Raw genomic sequence first — 24108 nt, 5'->3', positions numbered from 1 at the left:
ACTGATTTTTTGATTCAGGGCCCAAGGATTTAAACCATGAAAGAGAAACTGAGACATAACTGTTATTTAATTAGGCCAGAAACATAACTGTAACTTTAATAAATGCTTGTGTACAAACAATAGTTTAGCCTTTACTTTTTCATAAAATAAGTTTTATGAAATACCCTATAACATAAATTTTGCCCCTTGTACTTTCAGCAATGTCCTTGTCATTTAACATTCTTGTTCGAATCGAATACTTTTTACCTGTAGTATTTCAGTTCTGTTTATTATGATGATAAATATGAATTTTGCAACAGCTTACAACTTTCCTACAGTGGGCAGATTTGTGGGCTGAGAAAATCTTTGTTAACCGTTTTTAACACATGTATATATTAGAAGAACACTTTACATTACTTTCTGCCATGTTTTGATCAATAGAGAAAATAAAGCTTTTACTGTAGTTATATTCTAAACCATGAGAATAAGTTTTACAAACAATCAGAACTTTAAGAATTGGTAATCTTCTGCACCCATATGTTTTAAGGTTAACATTTGCAAAATTCCAATTGGAGTAGGTTGTTAAACACAGCATATTCAGCATCTTGCAGCAATTATTTCTATGCATAACTCATAAATCTTCTTAAAATTATGTATATTATCCAATAAACCATCCTTTATTGCAGAAAAAGTATTGAAATTGTAAATATATCCTGAAATATGCACAACAGGAGTGTTAAGTTTTTTATCAGGAAGTCACATATAGAAAAATAAAGAGTACGTATAACACTGCGTGACTTCTGCTCTTTGACTGAACTTCATACTCTTACTGTTTAGAGTTCCCTGTTTTCTCAGAACAAAGTGAAAACCACAGTGAACACCTTTTTTGGAAAACATTTTTTATTATAAAATGTACAGTATATTGACCTTAATATTATAAAACACTGTAATGTATCAGAGTCTTGTAAAGACCAATAATTTATAAAATGAGACCAAGTAAGTTCATTGTTACTCTTTCTAGTCTCATAGTCTGATTTAAAAATATATATATAAAATATATAATGAATGATTTGATTGTAAAATCCTTAGTAGCTGGACAAGGTTTGTTCATATGTTCATATGTAACTAAACGTCTGCATTTATTTTTATTAAAATAGATCACTCTTATTTGCTAAGTTAGTCTTTGATTTTGAAGAGCTGACAGAAGAATGAACAGAAAGGTTAGTAATCATATTCTATAAGGCTAGATTATGTAAAAGCACTGCAGAGTATAAAGAAAATTATGTTTTACTAAAGCACTTCTATCACTGCAGCTCATTTAGTAACAGTTAATACTTCTTTGGTACTTTTAAGGTGCTTGTTAGAAAAAGAAATAGCTTTGGACTACTGACAAGAATAGAGTACTTTAGGTCTCAGATCCTATCGGATAACATGGAAAAACCACACTTCTCTGTCTTAACAATTTAAAAACCTTTCCCGATGTATTAGTCTCAGTTTCAGTATGTCTACTGCCTCCTTTTATTGCAGGGACTTACTACCACATTGAGTACAAAAGCAATGCACTTTCCACGAAAATTTCTGTTTTTTCTGTCCTCAGCCTTCCTGGCTTTGTTGCAAGCAGTACTTTCCTTGTTGCACTTGCTTGGCAGTGACTTGAACACTAGTATCCAGCCAGAGGAACTTGTTTTAGTGTTAGAATATGTGTATGTAGGTTGTTTTCGAATCACTGCCTAATATATTTTTAGCAGTACATTTATAGAAGCCTGCATCCCTTTGAGTAGACTGCTGGATGACTAATGACCCCTGAGGGTGGAGGAATTTGTTTCCATACAGACGGGATTGAGCTCCTGTCATCAGATGTGATTTGTCTGGAAGCTCCCATGTTATTTCTGCTTTAGGAATCCCAATGGCCATACAGTTCAGTTTTACTGAATTTCCAGGCCTGGCATAAATGACAGGTGCTGGCTCACTGGTGATCCGAGGAGGATAGGCTATCACAATGACAGGCACATTCATAACAGAAGTGCCGTACTCTGTGGATACCTTGCACAGATAAGTGCCCCTGTCAAATACAGAAGCCTCGCGCACTGTCAGTGAGCCATTCTCAAGCAGGGAAAAGCGACCCACAGCTTGGGGGGCATCCAGAACCATCCCACTGGGCAGTGTCCAGGAGATTTGTGCCTGCTGATTTGGCTGGGTGACACAATGGAGCTGCAGTGTTTCTCCATTGATGATGCTCACAAGGTTGTTGTACTGATTGCTGATTTCTGGCCTGAGTCCCACCTTCAGGAAGACTACTCGTTCCACATAACCTCCTGGGTTTCTGGCTGTACAGCGGTAAGTCCCAGCATCCCCAGAGGAGAGGCTGCTGATGTGTAAGATCCCATCCCTCTTATGGTAAAATCTGTGCAGACGGCTGCCACTCAGCACTTCTGTGCCATTGGGAAGGATCCAGCTTGTGCTGGGCTTGGGGTTCCCCTGAACTGAACAGTTCAGATTGATGCTGTGTCCAGCAATTGCAGTGATCCTTTCATTCACAGGGTCTCTGAAGGAGGGCTTCTCCAAATGGTCGGTGATGAGGAGCTGCACAATCAGTCTTGCTTCCCCTCCTTCATTCCGTCCAATGCATATGAGCTGCACCGCATCTGTCTGCCTCACCCCTCTGATGTCCAGTGTACCATTGCGATGCACAGTGATCCTGTTTCCATAGTAGGGAGCTGGAAGGATTACTCCTTCTGGAAAAGCCCATAAGACCCGTGGAGCGGGTATACCTTCAGCTTTGCAGTCAATAAGTTTCCGGCTGTCCCTGATGGCTGTCTCCCTCACAGATGTTATTGCACTGACATGACCATTGATTCTGGGAGGCTGAACATTAACCTGGATCCAGACGATTTTCCGATCTTCTCCAGCGCTGTTCCGCACCACACAAGTATAGTTACCACTGTCAGATCTTTGAGCTTTTTGAATGAGGAGAGTGCCATCCCTATATATCTGGTATTTTTCAGATAAGACAGGAATGGGCCGGTTGGTTGGGGAGAGCCAGGTCACTTTGGGAGTGGGCTCTCCTTTGGCTTCACATGCTACTGTGACAACATCACCATAGGGTACATTAATAACAACGTATGTTTTGTTCCTGATGGTTGCAGGCTCGGCCACTACTTTGACTCGCACTTTCATCTCATCCTTCCCAATCTGGTTCTCAGCATAGCAGGTGTAGTCCCCTTCCTCTCTCAATCCAACGTCATTGAAATACAGGGTTCCATTATTGAACACCACATATCGCTTTGTCCGGCTGCCGCTGTCATCTGACTGCATGAAGGTATTGATCATGCTGCCATCTGGAAGACTCCAGGAGATCTCTGGATTTGGCAGACCTGTGGCTACACAGTCAACTTTCAGGTCACCTCCATACTTGACCTTGTGGTTACTCTCGTTCTTGTGTTCTATTTTTGCTGGTTTCATCATCACATTCACTTTGAGGACCACATAGTCATCTCCTATCTTATTGCGGGCCACACACAAATAGTCTCCCGCATCTTTATCTGTAACTGAATGGACAACCAAAGTCCCATTGCTGAATACTTTGATTCTAGTCTCCAAGGTACTGTTAGAAAACAAAAAAGGAGAACATGAGCTGCAAAATCACATTTTAGGCATTAATTATTGAACAAAATCTGGGGAAAAAAATGCAACAATTCAACAATACTGAAAAAAGGAGAAGGGCACTGCTATTATTAGCTAACTAGAGGGTCTGAAATATCCAAGATATTCCACCACCAAAAAGCAAATGGAAAATAAAAATAATACTACTCACTTGTAACCAAGCAATTTGGTTCGATGCAATGGCCTTAACAGTGGTTTTGATCATTAAACAACCATGATATACCAAATGATGGTATTTTTAACTCTTCTGGCTGCATGTACAGTGTTCTGTAACATTCAAATTTGAAAAACTGCCCAAATAAAGATCATGAGGGGGGGAAAAAATCTCAAAACAAACCCAAACCCCCCCCCCCAGTATTTTCCTGCTATCATTATGAGGCATAAAATAAATTCTGGACTTGGTGCTATCTACAGGCTACCTAAATATTTTTTTGTCAATATGAAAGAAATTATGACTATGTTCAGCTAAGTTGTTGCCAATTATGCATTTTAATTTCAGTACATTTCTCATCTGTATATAGTGCTCAAAGAGTGAGCAACAATCAATTTGTAGAGCAGAAACTGTGTTTTCAGCAAAGTCTTAGGAGAATTACTGTAGGTTTGGTGATGTGATATTTTAGTTGATATTACAAACATTGGAGGAGATACTGTTTTAGGCATTTATATGCAGCTGGGTTTGCACAGACCTTACTGCAAGGTAATGTTTGTTTATAAAACAATGTTAAAATGATCATGCTTACTTAAATAATTACAGCATGATTTCCTTCTATGTGTACTGTGTATAATGATTTGTACAATAGATAAACAAAAATCAGTGATCCCATTTCTCCTGGAGAAAAGCAGACACCTATGCAACTCTATGAAGACTAAGCACATGGGAACAAGCAGTACACAAGCTATGCATCTTAACTTTTGCCATTGGACTTTTTACTATATTTACAAGTGGCTGTAAAAGACAAATAGTGGAAGCTTATATTTAACACCTGAAGCTGACTTTTCAAGACTACTATTATTTTCAACAAAATTATGTTATGACTTAGCTATCTTTTCATGTAATTTCAAATTCTTCCTTAAGGATTGGAGGCCTCATTCAAAAGTCACAAACGAAACTTTTACAGATATGAATGGTCTTTTCTCTAAGTTAATCTAAAATGCAATTTAGCTGCAACACCTCAAATAGTAATTTACCTGTGCAGGGAATCAATCATCCTTTTGGAAGGCAACCTCCATAATATCCGAGGCCAGGGGTCACCAGAAGCACTACAGTCCAAACGCAGGATGCTGCCATAGGTTACATCTGTTCTCTGAGGAGAGCTCCCAGTGATCCTAGCATTAGATTCATGCTTCTTCACATGGAGTTGTATTGTTCTCCTGGCAGCTCCCACCATGTTAGCAGCAATGCACTCATAGGTCCCACTGTCCTTGGGGGAGACATTGCGAATATAAAGAGTTCCATTGGGAAACACAAATAAATTTCCATTGACAAACTGAGAAGGTCGGATCTGTGTGCCATCAAAGACCACCCAGCGAATGCTGGGAGAAGGTGCTGCTTTGGCAGTGCAGTGGATGTTAATACTGCTACCAAGAGGCAAGGAAATGTTCTCTTGCTTATCCTGTTGGATGATGGGGGGTAAAGCTGCAATATGCAGCCTCACTGCAATGCTGTCAGCTCCTGCAGCATTGCTTGCTATGCATTTGTAAACTCCTCGGTCTGAAAAAGTTGCTTGCTTGATAGACAAAGTTCGATTTTCATGAAGCATTATCCTGCTTTCTGTTGTGGTGACTGTCTGCAATATCTTCCTATCTGGGAAAATCCACGAAATATGTGGGCTTGGAGTCCCACTAGCCTGACATTCCATTGCTATGGTCTCTCCAAAATAGACCGTGACATCTCGATAACGGGAAAGTAAAATTTTGGGTTGGTGAGCTACAACTGTGAGCATAATGATCATTTTATCTATACCATGCAGGTTCTGAGCTGTGCACAAATACTGTCCACGATCCTGAAGTTGAACATTTCGGATAAGAAGGGTACCATTTTTCCAGACTTCAAACCTTTGTAACCTGGTGTTGGCTGTCATTAGAGCTCCTGGGAAGGTGAGAGGAAAGAAAGAAATGGAAAGTCAATGGGCTTAAGACATACATTGTTAAATTGAAGAAGTCTTATGTTTTAGATTTGCTTAACATCAATTACAACTCCAGCTGGATCACATGACATCTTCTGTCACGCTCCATAGCTCAAATTAGTCATTGTTTCCGTTGCAGAACCATACTAGCTTACAAGCATGTACAGTGTGGGACTTTTTAAGGGCTTTATGCTTTAGGATTCCTCTTGAATTTTTACATAATTTTTCTTTTCCTTTTGCTTACAGAGATGACACACACATCAATATCTATGGCAGCAATGTTAACAAGCTCACACTCACTAGTGTTGCCATAAATTCTAACTGTTGTGAATAGAGTTGTCTGATATCCCCTCTTCAAAACATAAAATTATAAAATGCTAGAGGTTTTCTTTTACTGCAAGAAATACTGCAAGGCTATTTTCAGCTGTAATAATTAGTTGCAACTACTCGCATTTTATCTATAATAATTAAAAGACAGAATTATTCTTCAGTGCTTTGGACTATTCCTGTAGTCATGTTGCATGTCTATGTAATGACCCAAGTATTTGTACCCTTTAAAAAACACGTGGAAGAACACAATTTTCTCTGTCTTACCTGTAGAGACTTTTGTCCAAGTAATAAAAGGCTTGGGTTCCCCTAGTGCATCACAAGGGATAAAAACATCTGTTTCAGCAAGGACGGATATGCTCTGAGACCCTTTTGTGCTAATCTTAGGTCTTTCTCCATGTACCCTGAAGTTAGTGGAAGACTGAATTCCAGATGAATTGTGAGGCATTATGCCTCCCACATAAGGCACAGATTGAACCTTTTGATGACGATGATAGACATTTTTAAAAGGATGAACTGTCGTAGATGTCTGTGGCTTTGTGCGCTGAGAAAGATAGCCTGGAGGTGTAATCTTCAAAATCACTGGTGGTGGTGATGTGGTGGTTGTGGTATGCAGCACTGGGGGCAGTGGAAGAGCTGCAGCTTTCTGCACTGTAATCCTAGTAGGCGAGACCTGGGCAACCTTATCATTTGTGTCTTTCGGAACTAGTTGACTAGGGACTAGTGGTTTAGGATGCATACTTAAGTGAGGGAATATGACTGTTCTGTTGGAAAGGAATGGCATTCTGGAACTGGGGTAATAAGGGATCCCTTGACTTGGTAGTTTCCCTGCTGTGCCTCTGTTATCCAGAACATAGTTACTCCCAACAAATTTTGAGTTAATAACGTATCTGTTCTGACCTGGACTACCAAACTTGCTTGCTGTGAATGGATTTGTTTTGTGAAATGGAGAGGCTTGTGTTGGGGTAGTTGTTTCTCTCTGAGAGGCCAAAGATTTTTTATCCTGGATGGTATGTGCTGCATATGCCGTTATCTCTGGTTTATTTGTGTAGTGAAGAGGCTGACGTGTTATAAAATAGCGAAATGAACCTTGTGTTACAATATATGGAGGCTTCACTGTACCTCTTACCGGAACATGCTTTGGAGGCACAACAGGCAGTCTTTGGTTTAGGTTTGGTATCATTCCAGCGGGTGGATGGGGAAGGTATGGATTTAGCAGTAAGCTGTTGTTTGACTTGCTACTATACAACTCTTTGAATTGCTCCTCTTTTAACTGTACACTAATCCTGTTTTGGCTAGAGGAAGGAATAGGGTGTACATTCCATCTTGAGCTCACCACCATTTTATCACCATCTGCTTCAACTTGTTTTGCTTCTTGATTGAAGACATTACTCTCCTCGGTTGTGGAATGAAGAGAAGGACTTGAAGTGCTTGAAATGGTATAAGAGGGAATAATGGTAAGTTTTATAAATGGAATAAAGGCAGTGGACATAGTCTGAGGCTTTTCAGTTGTCTGCAAAGTGGGATCATGATGAAATACATGTGACACAATTTCCTTTTTATCCAAAGAAAATGGCTTTGTCCCAGTCCGGGAAGCATCAGATTTCTTTGTTTCTTTAAGTGGAAAAGTCTGAGTTTCTGTCATGCTGAAAGAGGAGGGCAAAGTAATAACCTCTTGTTGCTGAGGTGACTCTGTTATTGCTGGTGTTTCTAAAGATACTGTGGGCTTCCGTGGCTCCTTTGAAACTGAGAGGTCCTGAAAAACTTCCACTGTACCAAAAGGAGCACTTAAGTCAGTCATAGTGGGGTATATCAGCTGGAATGTTCCTGAGGTTGTTTCATTAACTGCAACTTTTGAGTCTAATAGGATAGGCTCTTCCTGAGATGCTTGTTTTGTAGACAGTATCAAGCTGTTCATATACTCAGGAAAAGCTGTTGTGCTTGGCTGTTCTGCATTTCTATCCATAGCTTTAGAATCTGCTTTAACTCCCTTCTCCTCTGATGTATTGTCTAATGAGTGGTATGTTGGCACTTCACTTTGCTCTGGTTTCAGAGGTGCACTTGACTCTCTTGTAGGAACTGTGTCATGTACAACATATGATGATAAAATTGTGATAGGTGCAGTCACTGGAAGTGCCAAGGTTTCAGGAACAGAAGAGAGTGTCACACATTTTTCTTCAGATGGAGAAGTGGTAGGCCTGAAGAAGGAAGTTGTGACCACCTCTCTGGTTTTGGTGATTTTCTCTAAGACAACTGGATCAGTAAATAATGAAGGAAGGAATTCCTTATGCTCCTTTTCCTCAGTGTGTAGTTTGATATTGTTTTTAAGATCACGATTTTCAAGACTTGCAGAAGTTCTGGTCACAGCTTCAACTTCAGGTGTCCTTGGAACAACAGGCATTGCCTCAGTGGTTAAAACAACACGGGGGAAAGGCTTTGGTCTTTGCCGGATTCTGTTCGGCCTCAGCCTCCTTCTCCCGTAAGTCCTTTTTCTAGCATGCTGAGTAATAACTGAAGGCATAGTCTTTTTATAGGGAGTTGTTGTTGTGGCCACAGTGGTCAATTCACTGGTAGAAGAAGTAGTTTTTATCTCCTCTGCTGTTTTATGAGGAGCATCAGTACTATGCAAAATTAATGTGGGATCTAGTTTTGGAGTAGCCAGGTTTGTGTGTTCACCTCCCTGAAAATTCTCTGTGTAACTGCTGGACATGCTTTTTTGAGTCACTGTATTCCTGTGGGTCTCGGGTTCTTCTTTGCTCTGAACCTTGATGGGTGTGAAAGCTGGAAAACTTGTACTTAAGTCTGCCATTTTTGTCTGACCTGTGGATACTTGTTTGTGCTGGTGTATCAAGTCATTGCTCTTTGCTGTAAATGGAAAAACGGATGAAGAAATAGTAGTAGCAGTGCCTATGGAATCTGTTGGGATGACCTCATCCAGCTGAGAAGGTGTTAAAATTACGGTGTCAACATGCATTGGCTCCGCTTCATTTAACTTTATGCTTGTGTCCAAGACACTGTGAAGATCCACAGTCTGAGATTCAGCTAGGACAGTAGCATCAAGCGGTAGCTCAGCAAAAGCAGAATTTTCCTCTGATGTAGAAGATATAGTTCTGTCTACGTTTTCCTCTGTAAATGAACTGCTTTGAATATTGGGAATGTTTGCTTCAATTTGTCTGGTTAGAGATTCTTCAGTGAGAGCATAGATATTTTCTTTGACTACCACCGAATCATCAGTCCTAAAGTCAAGATGCTGCTGGCCTTGGGGTTGCACAGCTGCAGAGACAGGAGTCAAATATGGATCTGATTCAGTGATTTCTACAGAATATATACTTGTAGGCACTTGTAAAGCCCTGTGGTCAGAAAAGGGTTCCGTTTCTGAACTCATTAATATGGACTGGACTGGAAATGCCTCAGTGTTGTGGGAAATAGTGACTGAAGATGGCTCATCTTCACCCACAGGTGAGGCATCAGCAGAGGAATCCACCACATCAGTTGCTGTCTCTGAAGATGGAGGACTGGCTACTGGATAAGGGACTAGAGTAGTTTTCTGCATGACTGATGGCAGTGCAGTTGTTAAAGAAAAGGTCATGGCTGTTGTTGTTCTAGGAATATTCTTCCCACGGACCTTTGCCAAAATGTCAGCCCAGTGCTCCGGATTAATCTGCTTGCTTGCCACATTAATTCTCCTTCGAGATTCAAATACTCTCCGGCCTTCTGCAACATTGCTGTCTTGGGTTCTATCAGGACTTTTCCAGATTTTCATTTTCCTTCTTCCCTTCTTCCCCTTTTTAATTTGAGTCTCTGACACTTGGTCACTTTTTTGTTTGAATGGTATTTCCCAGTCTTTCAGGTGGTTCTTCTTTCGTGGGAACTCCTCCACCCCTCCTGCCCCTGATCCCTCTCCATCACCTATGACTCGCCCTCTTGATTTTGACAAACTTTTTGAACCTGGGCGCTTTTTTAGTTTTATCCTTTTAAATGACCTGTCAGACACCATTTTATTTACTGTGACCTTTACAACCAACTGATCTGACCCCTGCTGATTGACAGCCACACATCTGTAATGGCCACTATCACTGACATGGCTTTTTGGAATAAGCAAAGTACCATTGTCCAACATATATCCTTTTGAAGAGTTTGCTAAAACATTAAATACCTGGCCATTTGGAAGAATCCAGCTCAACTGTGGCTCTGGGATGGCAACTGCATTGCATGGCAAAACTATTGGATCTCCTACATTTTTTTCAACTCTCACTACATCTGAATCAGCTACCTGAATAGCTGGAGGCTGCACTACAAGTCTATAGGTCATTATGTCCATATCATCTGTCACTTGGGCAATGCAGTGGTACAAACCACCATCAGTGTAACTCACTCCTTTGATTATTAGCTGGCCGCTACTGAGAATGGAAAACCTACTGTCTTTCTGATTAAATGGTGCCTGCAGCTTAGTCCCATCTGGAAAAAGCCATTGAATGGAGGGGCTCTCAGAGGCTTTCACACTGCAGCTCAGCTGACACTCTGACCCTTCCATCACACTCTGTGCTGTCCTTGTGCTCTGGTTTTGCTCTATCATTACCCATCTTCTTTGCTGCCTGGTGTCTTTGGTATGAACTGTATGAGAAAACACAGTAAAAAAAGATAGCACCACTTTCTTCCCTGTACTCTGTCGCCTGTTTAACTGGATATTTATAAGGGGTTGCATGACCCAGGAAGGCTCAGACAGTATTTGAGCTTTTACACCTGTGTAGTAAAGAGCATCATAATCTGAGCCTTGCCTGTACTGGTAGATTATTTTAGGCTCTTTGCTGAGCATAAATTCCCTCTCTAATTTGACAGGTACTTCACTGTAATAAGCTATAAGCTTCCACAGTTTTTCATAGTTTTCTCGATTCATTGGACATTCAAAATCCAGTGAAATTGTTGCATTTATATCAATCTCCTGAGCCTGGATTTGATTCCACTGAATTTTGGTAGAGCCTGTTGGTTTTTTGATTTCACAGTTCAGGTGGACTACATTGCCATGCTCATCAGTCATATTCAGAGTAATGTTCCATGGAGAGGACCACAGCTCTTCCAGAGGGATTTCATAATTGTCACCATCTTCCTCATCCTGACTGCTGCTATTCTGCCTCAGTGAGGACTGAATGATAGGTTTCTTACAGGAAATATCATCCAAGTTTTGAATATCTTCTTTCTGCAGCTGCTTTGGGCTGTTGCACTTAGGACAGAGCTGTCCGCCTTCATAGGCTTTGTCCTTTTTGCATTTTAAAACACCTGCAAGAAAAAAAAAGAAAGAAAAAACAAAGGTGGGGTACAAAAGATAGGCAAGCTGAAGGACTCTGTCGTAGAGTTAGAGAGTTCCCAAAACTAAGAAATGGAATGCATGAGGAACACATTATGGCACATGAAACATAAAGTAAGGCTTTTAAAATAGTATCTCTTTGGTTTACAGTTGAATGGGTGCCTGATTCTCAAACTAACCACAATGTCTTCTGACTTTAATAAGAGGACTGACTACTCAGTCCTTCTGAAAGCTAGATTCATTGCCTCTGAATAAATGCCTAAAAATTAAAGTATTCAGAGCAACATTTTAGAATTCAGTAAAAATCTACACTATGTCAAAAGGTCTGCATTTGTACAGCAACAGCCTATCCACCTACCTTCTGGATGTAAGGTGAAGAGGAGAGCTTTTAAAAATGCAGCATTTACCTGAGAAATGCTGGACTTCCCCATTAAATAATACAGGAAGCTTTTTGTTTTTCTCTATTCATTAACAACAGTACTGTCAACACACAAAACATTCTACTGTAGCTACCAGAATCTCCTGACTAGTTCCTGCACTTACAAGCTATACATCAGAAGCAAAAAACCCCATGAAAGTACCACTTCTTCGCTGACCTCTGAGATAACTGTAAACTCTGTAATGACAAAATAAAAAATAAACCAGAGGAGTGCTAAACCTAGAAATTATAGCCTCGACTCCTCTCTTCTACCAGTGCCAGAAAGACTCTTGTCTATGCCTTGCCAGTCCGACAAATAGATTTTCTTGAGAAGATCTTACAAATAGAATATTTAACTGAACCAGTCTATCACTTGCAGATCCAAATATGATGTTTCAGAGATAAGGAAACATGACAGAAGTGGCCCACAGTCAACTTGACAGTCAGTGGCCACACTGGTCTAAAGAACTTTAATAAACCTATCTGGAAAGAATTAGCACAGAAGTTAATGTTATACAGATATAAAACTTGTCATGCATGAATATGGCATGGATAAATTATTTTTCTTTCCAATTATCTCTGCTGTTGTAGTGTAAGAAGAGAATCTAATTGAATAAAAATGCTAACAAGCCAACACTGCACAAGGAAAGAAAGTTAATCTAATATTCCATTGTTATAACTTACAGTGCAACTTAAGTACACTTAATACAAATATTCACCTGAATCAAGGAGAGTATATAAGAACATTAAAATATAAGTGTATATCAAAGTTAGATGCCTCAAGTATCAGTTCAGGAAGGAACACTTACATTACACATTCAAGTACCACACAACTGTTCGATGGCTAAGCGCAAAAATGTGGTGAATTACACATTATAAAATGACAAGACCCATCATCATCCACCATTCATGCTCCAAATCATTATATAAGCTTTGTGATTCCAGTACTCATTTGAGACATCTTCAATTGCAATTAAATGACAGTCCCTTCTAAATATTTTAGCGGCAGCCCTGATGTAACACCAGTCTCTCTGGCCTACTATGGTAAGCACTTAGCCAACTGAGGTTGACACTGGTGAACTGAGATGCCCAAAACAAAAACTGACATTCAAAAAACTACTCATTTAGTGTATTCCTGACATAAAGGCATTATGAAAGTGCTCTGTTTTTGTGGTTTTGTTTTTGGTTTTGTGTTTTTCTTCTGCCCATGACCAGAAGTATTCCAGCCTAAGCAGTGTGATACTTATCTCACATTTAAGCCTGAAAAAGGATAGACCAGTTATTCTAGGAAAATAATGCAGGATTATAGGTGTTCTCTGAGAATACTTAAAATAGATTTGTTCCATCATAAAAGGAAGTTGTGGTCACAAAGGATGCATATTACATAACAGCCTTAATAACACCAAAAGTTAAAGGACTTATCCATGAATTTGGAAACCTGACTTTTATTTCTTCTTTAGCCAACCGAGTTCAAATTCAATGTTCCCACTTCCCATGAGAGCACATAGTTACTAGCTTTGTCCATTGAGGACAATTGCCAGCCTTTAGTCAAAGGTGTACTGCTGTGCAAAAGAACACAATAACAGGTTATAACCTATCTCCTTTCAATTGTAAACTTCACTATCACTTCTTCCATTTGAATGTAATACCTAATTGCTGTTGAATACAGACTTTTAGCTAGTGATACATAAGACTGTTTCTTCTTTGTACTGTTTTTAAATACATTCATTTATTGAATGGTAACAGAACATGATAGTGCACATAGGCATCACTTAAGTAACAAAACTCAGGAAATAACAACACTATCCAAATGCAGAACAGGAGAAAAATATCTAGTATTATGAGCTGAAGAAGAGTTCTTACCTCCAGAAACTTCATTCCATTCAAGAAGCCACTTTAAACTGCAGTCACAGGCCCATGGATTCCCATGAAGGTAAAGATTTTCCAGAAGTGTCATGCCTTGAAACATCCCTGCAGGCAAGGTCCTAAGAGCATTTTCAGATAGGTAGAGATGTCTTACTGTTGACAGTTTGAAATAATCAAGGACCATAAATGTTGAAAAGGTGTCGGGATGAAGCTGCTGAAGCAAATTTCCTTCTAAGTGGACCAGTCTCAGAGAAGTTAATCCATTAAAAGCGTTTGGATGAATAAACTCAATTCTGTTGTGGTCCATGTGCAGTCTCATTAAGCTTGAAAGTCCTTGGAGAGTTTGGTCAGTTATGACTTGCAATTTATTGTAACTAATTTTGAAAACCTAAAAATTAATTATAATAAAAAAAGAAAAAAAGATATTAATTTTTGATTTTGATCTAAATTCAAACAAAATAGTAAGCAAGAAAAAGCTTTCCTCCTACATTCAAATATACTTTGCACCACTGAAAAATGACATGCTGGTCAAGGCAGAATACAACAATATTAGTTGGCATTAGCAAGTATGACGCAGGCATAGTTAAGAGATCTCAAATGTATTTGAGGGGGAAATGGCATCTTAATCCTAAGAAATGCATTACAAAAAAAAAAAGCTTATTTTTGTCTTCTATTATTCGTGTAAGTTAGAATTAATGAAATTCAGGAAGATCTTAGCATTACCTGTAGAGATACAAGATCTTTCAAAGCACCATTAGGTATATTCTGAATGTCATTTCCATGTATCATGAGCAATTCCAGTTTTGCAAGTCCTGTAAAGGAGTTTTCATATATAGACTGTATACTGTTAAACCTGGAAAAAAAAAAAAAATCACATGTGCGGTTACATTTTGTGTACTGGCTGCCACAGACTGCAAATGTAAAATTAGTATAACCTAACTTTCATGAAAAATTGGAGGGATCTCAATGCATTGTCAAAGGGCCAGAAATTACTGAAACATTTTTGCAAGGCCAAGTATACTTAGTTCATGTTTACATTAAGATTCCTTTTAACTAAATTTGTGGCACTTTAGCTGTAATTTATGAGTAAGAGTAATAAATAGGCATTTAAGTTCTAATAGTTGTCAGTATGTTTTTCCATGCAACTCAGTTTATGGAATGGTAATAAATCAATGGCATGTAGCCAACCAATGATGCTATGGAACCTGGCAAACTTGACAGGCTGCAGTGTTGCCAAAATAGCATCTAACAATAAATGAAGAAAAATGTGGAGAAAGGACATTAAAAATGGATATCTTCCAAACAGCACAAGAAGCAGGAAGTCACATCCTGCTTCACTTACTGTTACAACATGTAACTGGCTACATCAACTAATTACATAAGATCTAACAACTGACCTTCCAATTATACAATGTGAGCCTAGAAACTCCTTTTGGAGAAGGAATACAGAAAATCTACTTTTTGAAAATAATTCAATTTCACTTTGGACAAATAAATCAGGTTTTATTGGCCAATATGGAAGCCTGAAGTTTGATGGCGTAGCTCTGCATTTGGGTTTTCTGTATGTACACATAAAATTAAAAGTATGAGCTAATCTTGGCACAAAATCTCTAAACGAAGCATAGAATTTTAAGTACTTTTCCTACTTTTAACACTTTCTAAAAAGGAAGGGAAAAGAGAGCAAGAAAATAAAACAGTTTGAATATGAAGGAAATACTTTTAGATCCTCACTTTGTTATCGATATGAAGATTCTGGATTTGTTTTGATATTTTTAGTTCACCACCTGCTGACCGATACCTCCTACAGATCTATTAAGCCTAGAGCAGTCATCCTACTAAAATTCCTTATTTCAACATCAACTTCTAAAAAATATGAACTCTCTAAAGAAAAAAAAAATCCTAAATTATTTATAGTAAGGAAAATAATCTTTACCTCCAAAATATATAGCAGCTTAAAACAGAGTTATGGTGAAAGCTCTCTTCCAAAATGAAAGAAATGCAACAACAGACAGTTAAGACTGTTTCCATTCCTCGGAAAGGACACAGCTCAGAAAATGCCATTTGTAGTGATGAAATGCAAAGGTAGGAAAAGGCTTTTAGGCTAGCAGTATCAAATACTGCACTTCTACGAAAAAACAGCAAAAACACCTAAATAATTTGGAAGCCTACATCCCATTTTTAAAAGCAATTTAGGGATAGAATTTGCCATAGAATTTTTATGTACAGGGTGGAATAGGCTGTGAATACGTGTAGTTTTGAATGTCAATGAAGAAGGTGACATTTCTCACTCACAATTGGCATGAAAGTACAGACTGTTGTAATATACAGTTATGGAGTAGAAGGGCATTTTGAGATTAAAATTAGGCTTTAGGTGGATAAAGTGCTGGTGGAGATTATAACTACAGAGAAGCAAATAAAAAAATCAAAGTCCCTACTGTCAGTCATTGCCTGATCAGTTGCAGCTTACAAGCCTTGAAGTGGTCAGGGTGAGTTCATACCAGGTAGTGAGACAGCTCTGATATCAAGCATAATAGGGTTGTGATTCTTGCATCATGTCATGTCACATACTGACCCTACACAGCACTTTTGTTATGGGCAGCCTACCAGCTGTCCCTGCCTTCTTGTCTCACAATCTAACAGATAGATATGAGTTGGCAATACCGTGGCAGAGGAAAATGAGTTGGAGCCTGAGCAATCTCTTTCCAAAACATTGATGTCTTCTTACACTGTGCTCAAGTTCCTTGAGGGGGGGGAAAAGAACCCAACAAAACCAAACCAAAACCATCCCAAACAAACAACAAAAAACCTAAACAAACAAAATCAACTGCAAAACCAAACAAACCAACCAAGCAGACCCCAAAACACACAACTCCAAAGGCAACAGAGTAATTTTGTTTCTGCTGTATTGTTTTTTTAAGATACGCTATATCTCATTGTACTCCAAAATGATACCTTGCTACCTTACGGAATTTTACTCCTAATACTTTTTTTTTTTTTTTTTTTTTTTTTTACATCAGGTATAAAATTCAGCATTTAGTAGAAATCCCATAGTAGGTTTAATTCACTACATTTTTTTTATACACTATAAAAGACGACATGTCCTATTTGCCAAGAAGGACTGACACCATGAAATAAACACTTATTTAAAAATAATACTAACATTTCTTGGAAAGATAAGGGCTACACTAAAACTTTCTCCACCCCAGTAATCGTAGTGTTTGAAATACAGTGCCTGCAAATAACCTCCCATCTCTGCAGTTCTACTTAGAAAGTACACACAGAGATCCCAATCCACTGTATGTATGTGAAGCATTCCAGGATTCTGCAGCAGGAATGTTGAAACTGTTTGCTACGAACTGCCATACAAACCCAAAATTGATTCTTTCCACGTGTCTGGAGATCCTCGTCGGCACGGCAGCCAAGGAGCGGAAGGTGCAATGGACCTCAGTGGGAACGTAGCAGGCGCAGGGCTGGGGGCAGGCGTGGGCGCCCGGCGGCAGCCCCAACCCCAGCATCAGCACCAGGGACAGCGCCCTCGCCGCTGCGGCCCGCTCCGCCGTCATGTCGCCTCCCCTCACCGGGCGCTTCCTGGGTCGTCCGCGGGTAATGGGAGGGAAAAAACAGCAACAGAGAGAAAAAACAATGAGGTTTTCAATACTTTAAAAAAGCTTTATAATACCTAGCAGTGATAAGCTGTGTCCCAGAAGGTCTGTAGGCAAGGCAAAGTTCATCTGGAAAAAGTTTTTCTGTCATCCACATCATTTGCTACATCAAAGTTAACGTTTCCCCTCTCCTTCACACCTACTGTTCTACTAAATACCCATTCCACTAAAGTTATGCTGTCTACCTATGGTAACAAATTCTGTCGGCTTGCTTTATATGCCAAGGGTAGTACTCATCTCATCTAAAAATTAGAAAACTTCAAGGTAAGCATCAAGAAAATCACCACGGCTCCCTCTACAGCCAACAAAAATGGCTACCTATATTCTCTTGAAGATGGATTATCATCAGGTATTTACCTGATTGGATACCTAGAAATAGCAAAATTCAGTTCTAGTACAAGTGATCTGACAAGGGAAAATGGCTTTAAACTGAAAGAGGATAGATTTAGGCTAGATATTAGGAAGAAGCTCTTTACTGTGAAAGCAGTGAGGCAGTGACACATGTTGCCCAGAGAAGTTGTGGCTGCCTCACCCCTGGAAGCGTTTGAGGCCAGGCTGGATTAGGCTTTGAGCAACCCAGTCTAGTGGAAAGTGTCCCTGCCTGTGGCAGGGGGGTTGGAATTGGGTGATCTTTAAGTCCCTCCCAACCCAAACCATTCTGTGATTCTATACAATTCTGTGTAGTACAATAGTACAATTAGGCCTCTAATTAGCTAAGTCACATAGCCTAACTGCATAATTTTTAGACAGCCTGTTGCAGTTACTGAAGGAGGGTAAAATGTAGCTGAATGAATCCCATGCATAATGCCTATGGGAAACAGTATGACTGAGAGAGATAATGAAAGAAAGGATTGGCTGGCCATAGATCTAGACTCTGACATCCTTTCCCCTGCATTACTGTGTGATGTTAGATGTTCTCTTACACTACAGTCTGAAACAAAAAGGAGCTAGGAATGATCAGTTGATTAAATATGAGAAATTATTTAGAAGCCTAAGCACAGACCTCAAAGGAAACCTAAGCAGGGAAGTTTATATTTATAATCTTGTCTATCAACACTCAAATTCAGATTGTCAGAGCTGTGTCCCTAAATCTGGATAGCTGGACCCATGGAGAGTCATTTACAGAGACACACTCTGCTAGACAAGTGTGTGTCTGTATGTGTGTCTGTTTTGTGACAAGAAAACACATCTGTTACTGACCTTATACACAAACAATTTCCAAAAATACAATAATCTACACAGATGTCTAATTACAGAATAAGCAGCCTAACTTTGAAGAAACAAGTTTGAAGCATCCCTATTTTCATCCCTACCACCAAAAGAATTTGAAAGCCACACAAGAGTGAAGGCTACAATTAGTAACAGAAATTTTATATTCCTGCTCTTGTACAATGTAACAATGATGGAAAGGCATTCAGCTCTACTAGCTCTACTATTATTTCCATTAGTTATTGCTTTTAATACAAAAGTCAGATTTTCTCAGATCTGATGGCAGCAAGACAGACTTTTTTTTTTTTTTCCTAAGACCATCATGTGCAAACCATTACAGTTCAAAAGACAGGCTCATGGGGATGAAGAGGGTGCTCACATATCTGTGGTCAAGTTAATGAGACGTTTAGAATTCCTCACAAGACAAATAGCTTTTAATTTGGGTGAGAATATTGAGGTGCTGATTTCCCTAATGTTCTCCTTAATGAAAACTCTCTTTAAAAACCATCCTGCCCGTCTCACCTCCTTTCGGGAGGGGGCACCGCACTTCCGAATGGGAGGCAGTCGCTGAGGTCAGGACGGATTGCAGAGAGGGAGTTGAAGAACAGAGGGAGAAACGCGCTTCCCATTACTTCGCCCGGGTGGGAAGCAACGGGGACCTTCAGCACCAACCCACAGCCGCTCTTGTACCCCGCAGCCAGGGGGCGCCCAAGAGCACCCCGCGGGCCATTGGCGGCCCAGCAGCTAATGGGCTGCTGCTCCGCCTCAGCCGTTCGTGCGCGGCGGCGTAGGGGCGGCGTAGGAGGGGAGGGACGGGGGGCGGGCCTTGGGGGCTCGGTGCGCGGCGCTGCCCGCTCGGCCCCAACGGGGACCGCGCCCGCCCCGCGGTGCGGTTTTGGGGGCGGTGGGTGTCGGCGGGTGGTGCGCGGCTTTGCCCCTCCGTCGGGGCCGGGCCGTGCGCCAGCCGCAGCAATGCTGGAGGGGGCTGGCGGCGAGGCGCGGTTCCCCCCGACCCCTGTTTCTCTTTACCGTACCGGAGGGCAGATGCTTCCCATTAGAGAAAAATATCCCCGCCGGGCTAAGCAACGGGAGCGGATGGGCTGAGGCCGGGCGACGACACTCGGCGGCACTGTCCGTACGGTGCGCCCTCTTCTCCTCCTCCTCTGCGCAGTCCAGCCGGGGAGACCCCCCCTTCCCAGCCACTCCCCTCCAACCGGGCACCGGCAGCCACGACTGGCCAAGAGCTAACCCCTTACCTGCAGCCAGGCGCGGCAGTCTCAGCAGTCACTGCCCGCCGCTCCCATGCCCCCGGAGGGCTGTGGGCGGGGGCTACCTGGCTCCTGGCCTCCCCTCCGGCACCGGCCGGCCGAGGCCCATCGCAGCCCGCGGAGGCTCGCCTCGACGCTGTGTTAGGATTTCTCATCGCCTGTCATCCTGCGGGATCCGCCTCCCTGCCTGGGTCTCCCCGAATGAGCATAAGCGGTGCGCGGCAGCTGGGCAGGATACCGTCGGGGGAGGCGGTGTTTTAATCACTGTTGTTCTCCCCGGGTACTCCCCTCTCCCGGTGCCCCGCGTCGCCGCGGTTAGTCGGGACGCCGCAATCCGTCAGCCCCGCCGGCAGCCGAGAGCTTCGCTCCGGGAGCTGCGGGATCTCCGAGGGCGAGCGGGCGGGCGGGCGATGCCTGCGGCTCCGTGCCGCTTGACGGGCTGCCCGGGGGTGCAGCTCCGGCGGCGTCTGCAGCGTCCCGCCGCCCCCCGCGGCATGGGGTCTGGAGACGAGGGGTGCAGACCACCGGGGCACCGCGCTCCGCAGCTCCACCCGCAGCCGGGCTCTGTGCAGGCGGAGGGCGCGGCGGAGCGGCTACTCTTGCCGGGTGGGCGGCCCCTCCGCGAGGGGGGAGCTGCGGGCGGGACCGTGGCTGGGGGCTGGCAACGGGAGGAGGCTGGGGGCGAGGGATCTGTCGAGGAGGCCGCCGGAGCAGCGGCTGCAGCGGGAAAGGCGAGCCTCAACCTGGGTCCGCGATCTGTAGCTCACGGAAAGTTTGTTTGTGTCTGGGACCTGGGCGGATCGAGCGTTTTTGAAACGCTCAGATGTGCAGCTGCTTGCCTTGTCTACGCATACACGTACAGTCCAGAATATAACCCCAAAACTAGACCAGTCAGTCCGGATTTCCTTCTCTTCTCATAGTGCTGTAGCTGTCCCACAACGAAAGGAGGCAGCCTCACCAGGATCCTGTAGTGAATACCGGCATGATATGGCTGCAGAGGTCTGTATCCAGTCCATGTGAGCAAGTTTCATCTCCACCATCATACTCGAGGAGAGCCACCAAAATAATATGCATGTGAACAGAAAAATGTCAAAATTGGACTGGAGAGCCAAAGGCAACGGTACAGGAAAAGGCAGCAACGAGTAACAAAAGGAACCAGACTGAATGTAGACTCAGTCATGAATTAACTTGAACCTTTTAAATCCACCAGAGAAGCAAACTTCAGTTAAGAATTATTAAAACATTAACATTGCTCTCTTCAATTTCCCTCCTGTATTAGTCCTTTTGTATTTTTTTTCAGTATACAAAAGCAAGCCTACTTCTGGCCCAGTGAAAAATGCATCAGATGTACCACAGAAAGCCGTGCGCTATCACCTACTTAATTCCACTGCGTGGTTTTAGATACACACAATTTTCTATTCTCTAGATGGCCAGTGTGGCAGTTGCCTTCATCTGTGCTAGTAAAACAGATTTTCAAGACACTAAAGAGTTGCAGAAATCAGTGTACATGCATCTTAAGCTATAAGAATCATAGACTCATAGAATAGTTAGGGTTGGAAAGGACCTTAAGATCATCAAGTTCCAACCCCCCCAGCCATGGGCAGGGACACCTCACACTAAACCGTGTCACCCAAGGCTCTGTCCAAGCTGGTCTTGAACACTGCCAGGGATAGAGCATTCACAACTTCCTTGGGCAGCCCATTCCAGCCCTCTGAGTTTTGGCATGGAGCTTTCAAATTCCATCTACAAGGTAAATAAATATAGTGAATGGCATTACATTCTAGATTTTAAATCTGTGGCAAGTGTATCACTGCCAAATTAATAGAAAGAATCAGAATCTGAGTTAATGAACCATTTTTGGCTTTGCAGCCTTTAAGAGATGTGATTAACAGATATATTAGCAGGGAGAAACCTCTCCAGATGTTGACAATACGTAAGCTATTGTCACCATCAAAATCTGGACAAGTCATGTCTTCCAAATGCACTAATCAAGATTCACTTTCATAAAAAAAGCTCATTATCCATGCTTTTAGCTGCAGAATGTTTTTTGTGTCATGATTCAACCCTGGTGGGCAGCTTAGCACCACACAGCTGCTCACTCACTCCCCCCTGGTGTGATGTGGGGAAGAGAATCAGAAGGATAAAGGTTAGAAAACACATGGGTTGAGATAAAGACAGTTTAATAGGTAAAGCAGAAGCCACACACACAAGCAAAGCAAAGCAAGGAATTCCTTCAATGCTTCCCATGGGCAGGCAGGTGTTCAGCCATCCCCAGGAAAGCAGGGCTACATCACATGTAATGGTTACTTGGAAGGACAAGTGCCATCACTTCAAATGCCCCCAGTCTCCTTCTCCCTCCCAGGTTTGTATGCTAAGCATGATGTCGTCCAAACACAAAAGTTTGGAAAATTAAGAAAACATTAATTTTTCTTAATTCATAGTTAATGAACTTTACTCAGATGTTTTATCAAGCTTAAACTAGTGTTTGAAGCGTGTATTAGTATTGCCATAACCTTTACTATTTATTCCAGGTGAATTCATTTAAGCAGTCTCTTAAATGTTACCTTCCACTCCTTTTAGTTAAAATATTAGAATTATAATTTTAACTTTCTCATTAGGACCCTACTACCTTTAGGTAGACATCAGTTTTGCTCCAATATGTCCTCATATTTCATAGCTACAGAAATATTATTAAGTACATAGTTTCTCTGTTACTAGGAGGGCAGTTATTTAACTACTACAATGATACATAGAGGAAGTTACAGCTGATTCAGCTGTGGTGACCTTTTACACTTCAGGTACATAATGATATGTTTATTCTGAAAAGTGTTGAAACTAAAAAAAAACCACATAGTAGGGCCAAGAAGGAGTAAAAATCTGCATTAAAACTGGAAAAAAAAAAAAAAAAAAAAAGGTGGAGAAGGCCACATTGCTAGGTTTATGCAGCAAGTTCTTTGTTGCTTGGAGTTTGAAATTTGACAAGAGATTTCATTCAAAAAGCTGTGCTAAAGTTTGAGAGCAAGTTGGGTTTTTTAACTGTATTATAAATAAATATAAGAATAAAATATTACAGTGACATTTTAAAATAACATCACTAACATAATGTTCAGTATCTTTAATGTAAATAATTTTTCAGACAAACAAATGTCGATACCAGCCCGTATTGTTGCATCAACTGCATATTAACAGTAAACACATGAACAGTTCACAAGCTAAAACCGCACTAGTTCAACAACAAATCACGTCTATCTTATTTTGTAAGTTTACATCATTGCAGAGTTTTTTTTGCGTTTTTTTGGGGGGGGGGGGTGTTACATAATTGCAGAGTTTTTTTGTGCTTTTTTTTTGTTTTTTTTTTTTTTTTTTAATGGAATACATTAGAATCCAGGTAGAAAATTAAGGGAATTAAGCATATTAAGGTCAAGATTTATTTTAATTGCTATGTGGCAGCTACAATTAAGCAGTAAGCAGTCAAATTTTGTCTATGATCAGGAATTTGTAGATGCTATGTAGGCCTGGGCAGCCCTGTGGTCATAGTATTTTTTGTAGTTTGAGGTTTCAGTTGTACTTCAAGAACAGACATTTACTGATATCTAGATTGACAGCTGTTGTATATCTGTATATTTTCTCTGATGTCGATCAAGTGATGCTAGGTTGCCTGGTAGCTGTTGCAGTAAATAAGTGGAAAACCTCTTTAGAAACTCTAGTTCGGTTGGTTAAAGGCTTTATGCAGTGGTTGATGGTAATCATCCGTGTCACTGATAATGTGCCATATCACCTGCAGTACTTGCTGCTTACACAGTTCTCACAAAACAGTGGGAAAATGCCTCAAAGGAGCAAAGGAAACGAAGTGGAAATACCAGGGGACTGTAGGGAGCACCAAGTGAGTTTCTGATACAGCCATTTCTGAAAGACAGCCTGAAGGCAGAAAGCTGTTCACATGAGCAAGGACTGAAGTGTTCTAGGAGGGTGGTGGCAGCAAATTAATGACATGCTTTTTTGACAAGACTGGCGGCAGTGGAGGGCAAATCAAGGATGGTAGTTTGAGAAAGAGTATTATTAAACAGATCTACCTATCTTATTTTCACTGTCCTTCAATAACTGTGAAATGCCTTGATTTTGTTCAAATTGGCAGTGTTTTGGGGAAACTGCCATCATTATCGCCAGCCTTGTGGTTATTTAGCTCACAGCCTTAGAATCTAGTTTCTCCTCTCAATTAGAGGCAATGTCAAGTTTTGGTAACTTACTGTAGCACTGCTGATCCCTCAGGAATGAAGTCTTTCTA

At 41.3% G+C, this 24108-nt stretch overlaps 1 protein-coding gene across 1 annotated transcript; it reads right to left on the bottom strand.

Annotated features, from left to right (window-relative positions):
- Positions 1-236: 236 nt before the first annotated feature.
- Positions 237-20190, bottom strand: MXRA5 (matrix remodeling associated 5). The gene is made up of 7 exons (XM_065677510.1): positions 19812-20190; positions 17054-17272; positions 14408-14537; positions 13682-14072; positions 6363-11372; positions 4831-5731; positions 237-3583 (listed from the first exon to the last, which is right to left on the bottom strand). The coding sequence occupies exons 1-7, from the start codon at positions 19976-19978 to the stop codon at positions 1672-1674; spliced, it is 8730 nt and encodes a 2909-aa protein (XP_065533582.1). The 5' UTR covers positions 19979-20190; the 3' UTR covers positions 237-1671.
- Positions 20191-24108: the final 3918 nt, after the last annotated feature.

The sequence above is a fragment of the Lathamus discolor genome, chromosome 4 (genome assembly GCF_037157495.1).
Source record: "Lathamus discolor isolate bLatDis1 chromosome 4, bLatDis1.hap1, whole genome shotgun sequence".
NCBI lineage: Eukaryota > Metazoa > Chordata > Aves > Psittaciformes > Psittacidae > Lathamus > Lathamus discolor.
Note: the sequence above shows the minus strand (reverse complement) of the source record. Positions and strands in the feature narration are given on the sequence as shown.

Excerpts from the sequence above, each read along its gene's own strand:
- MXRA5 (XM_065677510.1), bottom strand. The coding sequence starts at position 19,978 with ATGAGAAATCCTAACACAGCGTCGAGGCGAGCCTCCGCGGGCTGCGAT. Across the intron at positions 17,273-19,811 it reads ACTGCCGCGCCTGGCTGCAG|GAAGCGCCCGGTGAGGGGAG; the intron begins GTAAGGGGTTAG and ends CGGACGACCCAG. Across the intron at positions 14,073-14,407 it reads AAGATCTTGTATCTCTACAG|GTTTTCAAAATTAGTTACAA; the intron begins GTAATGCTAAGA and ends ATTAATTTTTAG.